At 58.6% G+C, this 13,382-nt stretch overlaps 2 protein-coding genes and 1 long non-coding RNA gene across 6 annotated transcripts in view; 1 reads left to right on the top strand and 2 right to left on the bottom strand.

Moving 5' to 3' along the window:
- Positions 1-342: 342 nt before the first annotated feature.
- On the bottom strand, positions 343-3,075 carry RSAD1 (radical S-adenosyl methionine domain containing 1). 2 transcript variants are annotated; one of them, XM_064467291.1, is made up of 9 exons: positions 2,871-3,075; positions 2,107-2,240; positions 1,822-2,026; positions 1,384-1,749; positions 1,226-1,289; positions 987-1,134; positions 857-929; positions 666-769; positions 343-587 (listed from the first exon to the last, which is right to left on the bottom strand). In XM_064467291.1, exons 1-9 carry the CDS (start codon positions 3,030-3,032, stop codon positions 353-355), a joined length of 1,491 nt encoding a protein of 496 aa, XP_064323361.1. In that variant the 5' UTR covers positions 3,033-3,075; the 3' UTR covers positions 343-352. The 2 variants fall into 2 exon arrangements, with proteins under 2 accessions (XP_064323361.1, XP_064323362.1); XM_064467292.1 differs by having other exon boundaries at positions 857-911; positions 2,871-3,073.
- LOC135315987 (uncharacterized) lies at positions 2,919-4,850 on the top strand. Its single transcript, XR_010375468.1, has 3 exons — positions 2,919-3,590; positions 3,859-3,921; positions 4,379-4,850. It is a non-coding gene; the product is annotated as an uncharacterized LOC135315987 (long non-coding RNA).
- A 424-nt stretch (positions 4,851-5,274) lies between these two features.
- The window catches only part of ACSF2 (acyl-CoA synthetase family member 2), a 48,815-nt gene continuing 40,707 nt past the window's right edge, over positions 5,275-13,382 (bottom strand). For all 3 annotated transcript variants that reach the window (XM_064467285.1, XM_064467283.1, XM_064467284.1), the window contains exons 11-16: positions 8,045-8,152; positions 7,751-7,902; positions 7,274-7,415; positions 5,846-5,956; positions 5,588-5,656; positions 5,275-5,488 (exon numbers count right to left, since the gene is read on the bottom strand). In XM_064467285.1, the coding sequence (XP_064323355.1) occupies positions 5,438-5,488; positions 5,588-5,656; positions 5,846-5,956; positions 7,274-7,415; positions 7,751-7,902; positions 8,045-8,152 (633 nt within the window). In that variant the 3' untranslated portion in view covers positions 5,275-5,437. The remainder of the gene's footprint in view (positions 5,489-5,587; positions 5,657-5,845; positions 5,957-7,273; positions 7,416-7,750; positions 7,903-8,044; positions 8,153-13,382) is intronic.

Here is a 13,382-nt window from a genome sequence, read left to right as displayed (position 1 = left end):
GGGGTTTAGCCTGGAGAAGGGGAGGCTGAGGGGAGCCCTTCTCGCTCTCTGCAGCTGCCTGAGAGGGGCTGGAGTGAGGGGGGGTTGGTCTCTGCTCCCAAGTCACCAGTGACAGGACCAGCGGGAACGGCCTCAGGCTGCGTCAGGGGAGGTTTAGGTTGGATAATAGGGAAAATGTCTTCACTGCAAGAGTGGTCAGACCTTGGCACAGGCTGCCCAGAGAGGTGGGGGAGTCACCATCCCTCAGGGCATTCAAAAACGTGCAGACGTGGCACTTGGGGACATGGTTTAGGAGGCCTGGGGGTGTTGGGTTGGTGTTTGGACCTCATGATCTTAGACGTCTTTTTCAACTTTAACGATTCTGTGATTGTATGTTGCGGCTTACAGCCCCCGCGAGCCCGCTGCGCCCCACAGCCTCGCCACCAGCCCCGCTCCCCCCGATGGGCTCCTCCTCGGGGTGCTGGAGCCGGGCACAGCTCCCCTCCTCGGGCATGGCTGGTGGGGCCCAGCACCGCTGCAGCTGGCAGAGTAGGTCAGGCAGGAGGGAGTCCAGCAGGGCCAGGCCTTTCATGGTGCACCGCAAGCCACTGGGGAAGAAGTGGCAGCTGAGCCTGGGCTCCATGCTGGAGCCCTTTCACCACCACCCCGGCACCCCTCGGGCTCACCCGCTGTCCAGGATGAGCCAACCCTGCTCCTGCAGCGCCTTCGCCTCCCCTGGCGCCCCGAACACAGCCTCCAGGCTGAGCTGGGGGGAGAAACACCCCCAGCGCTGCACGCCCAGGGCGAAGAGAGGGTCATTAGCCGTGGGTCATGAGCTGCGGGTGGGTGACGGGTTCTCCCACACGTGGCTCCTCACCTTGCGTGTGACGCCCTCGTCCGTGCGCAGTCCCAGGGCAAGCAGCTCCTCCAGCCTGTGGGCACACGGAGAGCTGCGGGGCAGCATGGCAGGGGAGGGGGTGCAGGGAGGGGGACACCCCTCTACTCACTGCTCCAGTGGGCTCAGCACCACCCGCCTCCTGGTTCCATGCCCCTGGCTCTGCACCTCCCGCATCCAGTTGTCTGGCTCCAGCGTCTGGACACGGGCCTCCCGGCTGTGGCCGCCCTCTCCCCGTGGCACAAACCGCCCGTGGGCCCCTGCAATGGCAGCAGGGGGGGACAGTGGAGTTCAGGGGACACATAGGGCCATGCACACACCCCCACCAGCCCCTCTGTCACCCTGACTTACCTGGCCCCACGCCGATGTACTGCTCAGCCCGCCAGTACGAGAGGTTGTGAGTGCTGAGGGCACCCTGGGGGGGAGCATTGGCTGGGGTGAGGGGGGCTGAGCCTGCTGGTGGGGGGCAGCATGGTATGGAGGGGGGCACAGCATGGGGGGCACCCTACCTTCCTTGCAAAATTGGAGACCTCGTAGTGCCGGAAGCCGGCGGCCACCAGCATGGTGCGGGCGGTCTGATACATGTCAGCCAGGAGGTCCTGGGGGGGTGTGGGCAGGGCCCCTCCCCAGACCTGTGCCGCCAGGGCCGTGCCCCGCTCCAGCGTCAGCTGGTACAGGGAGACGTGGTCGTCGCAAAGCCCCAGTGCCGCCTCCAGCCCCCGGGCCCAGGCGCCCCGGCTCTGCCCCGGCAGCCCGAAGATGAGGTCGATGGAGGTTCGGCCAGGGAAGAGCCCCCGCGCCACCTCCACGGCCCCCCGCGCCTCCGCCGCCGTGTGCTCCCGGCCCAGCAGCCGCAGCTCGGCGTCATCCAGAGACTACGGAAGGAGCACGGTGGAAGTGGGGAGCACGGGAGGGGCTGGGACAGGACAGGGACGAGCCCCCCTTACCTGGACGCCCACCGAGAGGCGGTTGACGCCGGCCGCCCTGAAGCCGGCGAGGCGCGGTGTGCTGGCGGAGCTGGGGTTGGCCTCTAGCGTGACCTCGGTGCCAGCAGGGAGGTGGGCGACCCCCGCCACGGCCTCCAGCACCGCTGCAATGGTGCCGGGGCTGGCCAGGCTGGGGGTGCCCCCGCCGAAGAAGACGGAGGTGACGCTGTAGGGCAGACGGTGGGGAGGCTGCAGGTGGGTGCCGAAGGGCCCTGCGCCCCCCCGGAGACCCCCCCACGCACCCACCTCTGCACCTGGCTGAGGCGGAGCAGGGTGCGTGCCTCCCGCACCAGGCAGGCGCGTACGGCCGCCTCGTCCACCGCCGGCACCACGTACTTGTTGAAGTTGCAGTAGGAGCAGCGCTTGCGGCAGTAGGGCCACTGCGAGCATGGGGTGTCGTGGGGGATGGCTGTGCCCCCCATCCCCAGGCACCCCACTTTTTAGGGGGGGCTGTGCAGTCCCAGCCCCATGCACAGGCCCCAGTCTGCCCCAGGGGCACAAGGTGTGTGCCCTGTGGGTGCCACCCTTCATGTGCACAGCTTGGGGACCCCCCTCAGCACCCCCCACGCGTGCATGGCCATGGGGTGCAAGGCTGGGATGCCCCCCACGTGTGCAAACCCCAGCACCCTGCGTGCACCCACACATGAGCAAGCCCCAAGGTCCCACATCAACCCCTCCCCGATGTGTGCAAGCCCCATGTCCCACGTGCACCCCACGCGTGCAAGCCCGCGGTCCCCCTGCAACCCCCACCCCCCACGTGCAAGTCCCTGGGTCCCACCCCTCCGTGTGCAATCCCGGGATCCCCGTGCACCCCCCCACGGCCCAGGATCTCCGCGTACCCCCCGTGTGCAATCCCGGGACCCCGTGCACCCACCCCCCGCCGTGTGCAGGCCCGGGACCCCCGTGCCCCCCCCCCCCGTGTGCAGGCTGGGACCCCCGTGCTCCCCATATGTGCATTCCCAGGACCCCCGTGCACCCCCCGTGTGCAGGCCCGGGCTCCCCCCGCTCACGTGCACGTAGAGCGCGGCCGTGGCGGGGGCGGCCGCTCCCGCTCCCGCCTCCGGGGCCGGTCCCGAGGCAGGAGCCGCTCCCGGAGCTGCCCCCGGGCCGCCCCCGCCGGGCCGCGCCGCAGCGATCGCCGCCGCCGCCGGCCGCCAGCCCCGCACCGCCATCGGGCCCCGCGGCGGCGGCGGCACCGCCCCGAGGCGGGGGCACGGCGGGGCCGGGGCGGCGGGGTGCGGGGTGCCAGCCGGGGGGGGGGCCGCGGCCGGTGCCCTCCCGGGCACACGGTCCCGACGGGGCTCCTCGGGCCTCCCCCTGGGGCCGGAGGAGGGTTTTCCAGCCGCGGGGCTGCTCAGCGTGCGGGGAGGGGAGCCGTGGCGCGCCTCCGCGCCGGGTTGTGCAAAGCCAGCGGTGACGATCTTAGACATTATTGCTTTTCATAATTCGCACCATTAATAGCCTCGGAGAAGTGAAAAACAGCGATGACAAAGGCTGTGGCCGCAGATTCCTGTTTCCAGGCCAAGAGCCGGTAGTTTGGTGTAACCCACCCCTGACGTAACCCTCCTTCCCCGGGTAGAGCCCCCGGCAGCCGGGAGTTTCCGAGCTGGCAGCGAGCTCTATAAGAGCAGGGCCCGGCCGCGGAGCAGGGCAGGAGCCCCGGAGCCTGCCCGAAGCCCCTGGGCGCTGAGGCCACGCTGCCAGCCATGAGCGTTCGCCCTTCGCCTCATGTGAGTACTTAAGAGACAGGGCTGCGCCGTCCCGGGGGCCTGGGACGGTCGTGGGACATGTCGGGAGGTGACCCGGCTGGAGAGGGCTGGATGTGCCCCAGGGAAGGGGATGGGGATGGCAGGGAGAGCTTCCCAGGCTCTGCCGGGGCTCAGACCCACGGACGGTGCAGCACCGCTCCGGGGATGCGAGCAGAGCTCCAGGGAGCGGGGATGGGGTGACGGGTACCCCCGTGTGTTGGTTGTGACTGGCGCCCGCTGTGTTTCTCAGCAGTGTGTCTACCCATGCAAGCCAAGGCTGACTTTATTTCTTACCAGCAAATTCCCAATTACGGTGAGTACGACGGGGCGCTTGTGGGCAGCACAGGGGCTGTGCAGAGCGGGGAGTTATCAGACAGGAGCCAGAGGGGAAGCTCCTCTCACTGCAAAGCCTGTCCCACGCTTGGGTTAGTGCTGTGGGAAGCAAAGGAAAGTGAAAAGCCCTACCCTAGACATCAGACCTAGAGGTCCGCTGCGTCCCCAAGGTCACTGGCTGCAGTTGCTGTAATGCAGGTGATGGTTCTGCCTCCGGGAAGGAAGGTTTATAAGGATCCTAAAACCAGGGCAGGGAGGAGACCCGTGTTTCGCTTGCACGCATCCCACTTACCCTGGGGTGGGCAGAGGTGAAGCCGGCGAAACACACTGACACCAGCCCCAGCAGCAGTTTGGGAACTTGCTGGAGAGGCATCGTAGGGAAATCAGGTCCAACATGAACCATCTGAACCATCCTGGATGTTTTTTTCCCCTTTCAGAAAGCAGGCACGAACTGTGGGTGTGTTGTCCACTTGGTCTGCTTCCATGGGTAGAGCCCACAGTCCAGCTGGGAGATCAAGGATCGAGACCTTGCTGACGCGTCACATCTCTCCCCGTCGCACCGTTTCCCCCCCACCCGTCGGAGGAAGCCCCAGCGCGGAGGTGGAGGCCCAGCCGCGAGCCCTGCTCGGGGAGGATGAAGGAAGAAGGTGGTCGGGAGGTCGGTGAGAGTCAGCAGCGACGTTATCTGCTTCCCAGCTGGGGTGGGACACTTCTGCCGGGAAGGAAGAGGAGCTCTGCTCTTCCACTTCTCGGAGTAGTGTTTCATGGTTGGGAGTTACCAAATAACTCCTGTAAAACACTGTCCCGGGCGTGCTCTGTTTCGTGCTGCCGACAGGACAGGAATGTTGGTATTTATGCAAAATCCTTTGTGTCTTGTCCAAAACGACAAAATAAACAAAGTCTAATCTACCCTGGAGGTGTTTCTTTGTGGGGTCAGAAGGCCCAGGGGAGGTGTGGGAAGAGGGCAAGCTTTTCCAGCCAGCTTTAAGGAGCCCCTTCCCATACAAAGTCTCACTCTCTAAAGGCCCTGCCCCTCATTTCAAGTTCATCAGCCGTGTTACATGACCAAGGAGTCTCAGCAGCACCCAGACACAGCATTCACCTACCTTGGGAAGCCAGGCCAGGCTGTTATGACTTAAAATATCAGGAAAATATCTACCAGCATCTGTTCAGGCTCACAAAGTGAAATGGCTGAAATGGCTGCAGCCAAATTGCTCAGAGATGCAAGATTTTAAAACCTTCATAAGGCCTTTCAGTAACAGGAGAGAACTCCCGAAATAAGCATCCCTTCCTCACACCGCGGTATTTCTGTTGGCAAAGAAACAAACCCAACGGGGAAAAAAAGGCGCTCTGTTTTATTAACTAAGAAGTGCCACCAGCCTGATGTCGGGGAGGGAAGGGCTGCACTGCGTAGCCCGAGGCACAGGTGAAAAGCAGACGCGAAGCTGGCTGAAGCGGGACTGATTGATCCCCTTTTTCACTCTGCCTTCCCCGGCTCAGAGCTGAAGGTGCTTCTCCATCTGCTCCCTCAACTTGTATTTCTGAATCTGGAATAAAGTGCAGAGAGGAGGAGGAGGAGGAGGAAAGGCTCAGACAGGAGACGGGGCAGGAGCCCAGGGCTCCGGCGCTGCCCCAGCCTCTCTTACCTTGCCGGAGACGGTGAGTGGGTACTGACTCACAAACACAACGTACCGTGGGATCTTGAAATGGGCGATCTGGGAAGAGAAAACCAACCGCTACACAACCTGCCGGGAACAGCAGATCCTGCCCTCCCACCCCAGCCAGGGCTGGATCCCCGGTTGCTCTAAACCCCTGCACTTTCATCTGCAATTCCCCAGCAGCTACTGGGTGTACTGGTCCGGCAGGGAACTGAATCCCTGGGCTCAGAGGAGTGGGAGACCCACCTTCCCTTTGCAGAAAGCTTTAATCTCCTCCTCGGTGCAGTCCTGCCCAGCCCTCACTCGGATGCAGGCGCAGACCTCTTCTCCCATCCGCGAGTCCTTCACGCCAACCACCTGGTTGGGACAGAGGGACGTGGTGTGACCCCTGCGGAACATCCCTCTCCTCCCGCAGGGTATGTCCGCTGCAAAACCGGCGCGACCCCTGACCCATAGCACAGGATGCTGGAGTCGTGGTGTGGGGCTGGGCAAAGGCAGCTTGAGCTGCCTGACCGTCCCACCGGTGCTTTCTACACGACATCGAGCCCTCCTGGAAGGGCTTCCCAACCGTTTGCCAGAGGAAAGGTGGCAGAGCAGGCTGGGCGCCCGGATGCCAGCACTTTCCTTTGGTTTTGCAAAGTCGCTGCAGCGAGGGCTGAGTCAGACCAGCTCACTGTGGGTGCAACACGGACCTGTCACCTTCTGTGTGCCTCTGCTTCCCCAAAAACCCAGGCAACAGGTTTCACGACCAACACAGAGGCTTGTGAGGCTGCTTCAAGTGCTTTGGGATCTCCAGACGAAACAGCAGGAGAGGGATGAAGTCGAATTAAAGGATTATTTGAAACCCTTATAATGGCAGATCTTAGTAGACCACTGCCTGTGCACCAGGAGATGGGCTTCTCGAGCCTGATCTCCCTCTAAAGTTTGCTCACGCTATTTCACAAGAGTCCTACGGTCATTCCCCGCCTTGAACCGGTTATCTCGAAATCCTAGAGACACGTCGATCCTTTTGAGTCCAGAGCAGTGACATAAAGCCCTAGAAACTACATAAACAAGGCTGGTTTGCAACCCATCTGCACTGGGACTGTTCCAAGGAGAGATGCTAGCCTGGCACAGGCACAACACTGACTAAGTAAGTGGTTTATTTATGGGGAAACTTGTCTGGCACAAAACCTGGAGGAGAACAATCCCAGCAGATTGGGAGCAGCTGCTCAATGCTGCAAATCATTGCTGTCTTGAGAAGGGGTGAAGCTAAGTCTCACTCCTCATCTCCAGGGATTCGTTCGAGGAGTCTTTTTGGATTTAGGAGTTTAGTAATTAATTATGAGTAAAGACTGTCCTTCCAGACTGCTTTCCAAGTAAGAATTTCAGAGGGAGCTATGAAAGTGGACAGGCAGTTTAAAAACTGAAGAATGACAGTCACCACTTCGCAGCCGTGAAGCTGGTGCACGAGGGGATTGCCCAAACCGATGTGCCCCATGCCAGGAGCTCTGCCTGCCCCTTCCCTGCCACGAGCCTCTCCCCCCCTGCTCGCCAACCAATATTACACGAAAGGAGACGCTGAAAACAGGGGAAGACAACCAGGTCCCAAGCAGCAGCCCCAGCAGCTTTGTGCACAGGTTTCCCACCACAGGAACCATTGCTGCTCACCCACCCCACCTGCCTCCCACTCACCTGGACCTCCTCAACCTTGGGATGGGTGTGGAGAAACTGCTCAAGTTCTGCTGGGTAGATGTTCTCTCCTCCCCGAATAATCATGTCCTTGCAACGGCCTATAATTCTGCAGTAGCCGTGCTCGTCCAGGCTCGCAAGGTCCCTGCAACAACACCACTCTCCTAGTCCTGTCCCAGCCCGGTCTGGAGGCCAGGTCAGGGTATCCGGAGGGTGATGGCTGAGATGCCACCTGAACATGTGGAAGAGATCAAAGAGCTCCTGCTACAGCCAGACATTGCCATCGGCAGCCTCCACACAAACATCAAGGCTCGGGGGAGGCGATTCCTGCCCCTGCAGTGTACCCCCACAGCCCCTCCATAGCGAAGTGACTACCCCCATCTCCAGGGGCACTCGGCACCGAGGGCTCTGTGCTAAAAGCTGTTCCAAAGTTTCATGGAGAGACCAGACCCGGAGGAGCGGGGCTGTTCCCAGACTCACCCCGTCTTGTACCACCTCTCAGCTGTGACCACTTCGCTCGTCTTGGCGGGGTCATCCCAGTAGCCCAGCATGACGCAGTAGCCACGGATCTGAAGCTCCCCAGGAGTGTTCAGAGGCACAGACTTCCCGGTTTCTGGATCCTCAATTTTTGCCTGCAATGGAAGAGAAGGGCTTAGCAGGGGATGTCTGAGCCAAACATGGTGGCGTGCCCCAGCTCCTGCACCAGACCGGGAGGACGGACTGAGGACGGCTGCAGGCCGGGGACCTGGAGCAGGCAGGGAGGGTCACGGTCACCTCTGTGTGGGGAAAGACACATCCCACCGTCTCGGTTTTTCTGGTGATGCTGTCATTGGGGAATCCCATGAAGGTGACAGGGCTGTTTTCTGTGGTCCCATAGGCAACCTGCAAACACAAGAGGAGAAACGTGCCTCAAGGGGAAAGAGCACAGCTCCAGGCATGGGGAAGATGAAGCTAGTGATGGCCACAGGGGAGCGTGGGAGGGAGGAGGATGTTCTCGCAGGTCACTCAGGTCACAGGTGAGCACTGCCTTCCTCACCTCCACAGCTGTGCTCCACAGCCCCCATTCACCATGCACAACACGTTGGGTGTCAGGTAGTTTTGACACCCCAACTACTTTTCTTGGAGGACCCCTGGGTTCACCCTCCTCTTTTTTAACCTATGTCTCTCCAAGCCCTGTCCTGTTGGCTGCCTACCGTCTCTGCCACACACTGATTTTGCCTTGGTGCCCTTCCAGCCACCTGCACAAGGTGCTGAGTTCACCTTGCATCTTTGACAGCTCAGGGCATATTGAACGTCGCTTTGGAAAAACCTTGGAGGCAGCAGCGGGCTCCTGTGGGAGACCACGTGTCCCGCAGCATGGCTTCTTGCTCCAGATCCTTTTGTGCAGACATCAGCTCCTCTAACCCTCGTAAAGGCATCACAAGGCTGCACAACGCTTGGCACAGCTGCACTTACAGACTGAAAGCCTCACAGCAGGACAAAAGCTTCTTGCTGCTAAACCTCCCTCACCGTTAATCCCAACGGCAGGCTCTGAGTCACCTCGGCTGAAGGTCACTTCTCCTCGGAGGAAAATTCCAGCTCTTTATGTCGAACTCAGAGGCCTGGCGAGGCAGGAGGAGCTGGGCAGGAGGTGCTCTGGGCAGCTCTGAGCTGCACCAACAGCACCATTGCTGGAATTGCTGCTTCACCGCCAGCTCTCGGGAGCTGCATTTCAGCGGTGCGACACGCTGGAACACTGCTCGGGTCTCTCTAATAGCTCAGCGTGTTGTGCGTCGGCAGGCAGGGTTTCTCTCCCACCCACTAATGTCACCGGTGGCTGCTTTGCTGGGAGAGCACAGCTGGGAAAGGGCTGATGCTGGAAGCGTTTGCTCCTTTCTCCTCCACATCTTCAGACTGACACGAGAGCAGCTCTGACCCACCGAACTGCAACAGGGCCTGACCGTCTTCCTACAGCCTTGGCACCCAGTCTGCGTCATGCCTTTAGAGCAAACGCCCGGGCTCCATCGCTGGCTGCACGGCCAGGGCTTCTGCACGGCGCTCACCGAACTCCAGGCGCGGCGTCCAAAATCAATGAGGAGCTTTGCGAAGTACTGCGACGCGGCGTCCTGAGCAAGCGTGCACGTATCCTGAACGAGCTATACATAATACTGGTGGGAGCACTTGGCGGTTTCTGCCGCTCGGGGCTGCTGAAGCATCTCACGTTGGGCACAGTCTGTCATAACGGCTGACGCTCTTGTTTGACTACACCAGGGTCAGCGTGAATCCGAGCTGGAGATTTGCAGGAGCCTCCTCTTAGCCAGGAATCTGGAGGAGATCGTCTCCAGGATGCTGCAGGGACCATCTGGTGCAAACGGCTCTGCTAGGAGCCTGGCAACCCACAGGGAGCGACTGTAAATAGGCTTCTCCTACCAGACGCAGTGATAGCTTCCCAGCCGGGGTGGAAACCTACAGCATCTAATGCTCAGACAGGATTTCTTTCCCACCCACTAATACAAGTCCTGTGGCTGGATCAAATGACTGATGAGACACAAATCCAAGATCTTAAACACTTATTAAAAATCCCAGAGCCTTTGTTTTTTTGTTTTACTCTGCTGGATGAATTGCAGTATCGGTCCCAGGATCCTGGCCAAGCCCTGAGTCAACCCCTTCTGCCTCTCCGGGTTGCTCCAGCAGTTTAATTGGACACAGCGGCAGGCAGCTCCCTGGCAGGACGATGCTGCGGGTGCCGTGGCTCACCACGCTCCTCTAGATGCCTGGCGGCTTGCCATGAACCCCAAGCACCGGCTGTCTGTGCCTTGGCCGGTGGCTTGTCCCCATAAACACCCTGACACTCTCAGTATCGGGCTTCCCGACTCGGCCCAGAGAGGAACGCCGGTCTGAACCTCCAGCCTTCAGTCTGCTGCCTGATCGCTGCCCTCCCCTCCCTGCCTGCCTGCACCGGCACCGCTCTGCAGCCAGGCACCAGGATGTTGCTCCTGACCTTTCCAAGATAGCATTTCTCTCTCGGGACAGCGTTTTCTCCATCTGCGTGCCCAGGGCCAAGGCGGTGGCTGGAGCAAACCCTCGTGCCAGTGCTGCTGTCCTTCCCAACCCTCATCTGACGTGCGGAGCATCCTCCAACAGCTCCAGCTCCATTGTCCCAGCCCAGCCACAGCTCGTGGTGCATGAGATGAAACAACACTTCCACAAAACCCCATATACCAATTTAAACTTGGAGATACCCACAAAGATTCGTAGCTTTCAAGACCCAAAGGGACACTTAGCATCATCTAGCCTTGTCATCTGGTATAATTCAGTCCAGAAAACCTCACCCAATCATTTCTGCATCAGCTCCATAATTTCCACTGGAGCTGTATCTGGTGTCAAAGCAAAGTTTTTCAGAGGCAAGGAGTCCAGCTCAGACCCTTGGCTCTGAGAGGAGCTACTAGAGTACAGAACATAATTGACTGTAAAGCCTTTTTTTGACTGTGGGGACCACAAGTGACCCCCCCAAAGCCCAGCTCACAGATCAGTCCTGCCTTCAGCAATGACAGGGACAGCTCCAAAACAAACTGCTGCCTAACTTACTCCTACCGACAAGAGGTTCATTCTTTGTGAATCCTAAGCCTCTGTCTAAACCAGGAATAAAAAGAACATCTTAGCAGAACTGTGTTTTTTAAAGCACATTTCAAAAACATTTCCTGCTAGCCCTGTTTAAACACTGACCACTGTGGAACAGGCAAAACAGCCTGAAGAAGGAAGCGTCTAAAAATTAAAAATAAAGTTAAAAACAATCAGACTCCAGTCTCTTTAGTAAACATTTGGGAAGCAGACTGATCTGGCGGGGAGAGCGGGGGACTCTGAAGACCCTGGGTTTTTCCCAGCTGTGCCGCTTATTTACTGCATAACTTGGAACGAGTCACATGAGCTCTCTGCTCCTCGGTTTTCCCCAGCGTTCAACAGCAATAAAAACACCCACTTCCCTCCGCATTCAACTGCTGCCGAAAGGCTGCGGTGAAAAGGCTGGCTTCAGGACCACCAGTACCCCAAATGGGGTTACACTGGGTGGGACTGGAGCAGAAGGTCAGGGCTGCAGGAGGGCACGAGGTCCTTGGAGGAGATTCCCTCTGGACCTGAACGATGCTCAGGGAGCATCTTCACGTCCCTCATCACCACCCTCTGGTTATGCCACGCTGGAGGATGATGGCAGGGCTTGAACCACCAAAATAAAACCTACAGAAACTGAGCTTTGCTGAAGACAATATTGGCCTCGGAAAAAAGAAGCAAATTGACCATGAAATAATAGGGAATTTCAGGCTTCAAAGAAGGCGTAATGAACAACAGAAAGCAGGCTGGCAACCCAAGAGATGCGCTAGGGGACCTCTAAGAAGCCCTTTGAACCCCTCTCAGTGTAACATGCCGGATGGATCTAATTATCCCGAAACGCGTGCTGAGTGTGTTGTCTGCCTCAGCCATCTCCACCAAAGTCAGCCCCAGCCCTTCCCTTCGCAGCCAGCTCCAAATCTCTCTCAGCTGAGCAACGATCTTCCCTCATTCAGCTGCTCTCTACTAAGATCCCCAAGTTTTGCTGTCCTCTGGGGACACGGATCTCCTTGCTTTGCAGATGTCCTGCTACCCCAAATTGTATTGGAATATTCCTGAACCTTCAGGTCAACTTTGCCGCTGCAAAAAAAACCAACTTCTGATCACGTCCAGCCTATGTCACACTGAGATTTCATTTCCTTCCCCAGCAACAGTGCCATCTTTGTGTCAAAAACGTCAGGACACAAACAAGCAGGTCTTGTAGGACAAATCTTCAAGGGTGGCCACCCTGTTGGCATTTCTCCCTACCCAGAGAGCTGCCAGACAGTCCCAGTTTGGATGGGGCTTAAAACGTTCCCAAAAATATCAGGTGCCCAAAGCACCGTCTTTGTGTTATAGCACGCAATAGCTTTGCCTCAGGAGGAGACCACTGCAAAAATGGCAACCCAGCTTGCCCGGGCCAGAAGACTGCTGCTGAAAATTGACCTCCTGTTATTGTACAGTGAGGACAAACTGCTCCTCGCGGTCTGGAGTTAAAGCTGCTTCTCTTCTTTCCAAGCGGAGCAGAAGTCTTGAGGCTTGCAAGTATTTCCCCAGCCCTGCCAACATGTCAGAAGCACTGCCCAGTGGCAACCAGCAAAGGCATGTGCAGTTACTTACTGGTTTATCCACAGCTTGATAAAAGGTCTTTGCTATGTAATTAACTCCATCCTCCCTGCTGCTGGGTGCCAATGCATTTAGAAAAAGTGGAATTAAAAGGAAAAAGTGAGAGGAAATGTGCAGAAACAAAGTCTTGCAAGGGTGGAAAAACACTGGTTTGGGCCTACCTGAATGCTCAAAGCTGCTGGAGAAGGGAACTCAGCAAAAAGCGAGGGGCAAAGGTAACATCCCCCCTGGATCTGGAGAGCTCAGCTCCCACTGAAGACATGGCTGGAAGTCCAGGATCTTGTTGCTTCCATGCTGCATTTTAAATGTTCTCACAGCACATTCCCATTGCTTCTGCAGCTACTGAAACCACCTACTCGTCAGGTCCTCCCTGAAACCGAGGTGGGATGGGATGGGGAGGTCTCACTTTGGCCAAGGACAAGCAGGGAAGCTGCCACCGAGTGGAGCCGGTTTTCCATTCTGGGAACAGGGTGGGAACTCATGGCTGGGGAGCATTTGGGAAAGTCAGGAGTCTTGCATGGATCGGTTGTGTTCTGCAAAGGAAGAAAGGTCCGCTCTTCCCCAGAGCCTGCAAGAGCTGCAGAGAGGTCAGCAGCCCTGGGGAGAGCAGCGGGCTGCTAGGGGATGCCTGGTGCCTTGCAGGGTGGACACAGCAGGGCTGGGAGAGGCAGCAAGGGCTGGGTGAGCTTCACAGGAGAGGCCAAGAGCATCATGCAGCAGCTGTTGGGATCAGACAGAAGGGAAGGGTGGGTGGACATCAACGGGGAGCCAAACTGGCAACATATCAATGGGTGGAGGCCATGCTACAGTGGAAGAAAACCATCAGAAGGAAGGAGGTGCACCCACCACCACCTCCTCCAGCCCAAGGAGCAGCCTGGGCCCCCACGCCACAGTGACAGATACCCTGCACGCACGGCAAATAGAA

This window comes from Phalacrocorax carbo, chromosome 16 (genome assembly GCF_963921805.1).
Source record: "Phalacrocorax carbo chromosome 16, bPhaCar2.1, whole genome shotgun sequence".
In the NCBI taxonomy this organism is placed as follows: Eukaryota; Metazoa; Chordata; class Aves; order Suliformes; family Phalacrocoracidae; genus Phalacrocorax; species Phalacrocorax carbo.
Note: the sequence above shows the minus strand (reverse complement) of the source record. Positions and strands in the feature narration are given on the sequence as shown.

Bases quoted from the DNA above. Each gene is read 5' to 3' on its own strand.
- RSAD1 (XM_064467291.1), bottom strand. From the start codon at position 3,032: ATGGCGGTGCGGGGCTGGCGGCCGGCGGCGGCGGCGATCGCTGCGGCG. The intron at 2,241-2,870 runs GTGAGCGGGGGG...CCATGCTCGCAG, and splicing joins CGGCCGCGCTCTACGTGCAC to TGGCCCTACTGCCGCAAGCG. The intron at 1,750-1,821 runs GTAAGGGGGGCT...CTCCTTCCGTAG, and splicing joins GCCTCTCGGTGGGCGTCCAG to TCTCTGGATGACGCCGAGCT.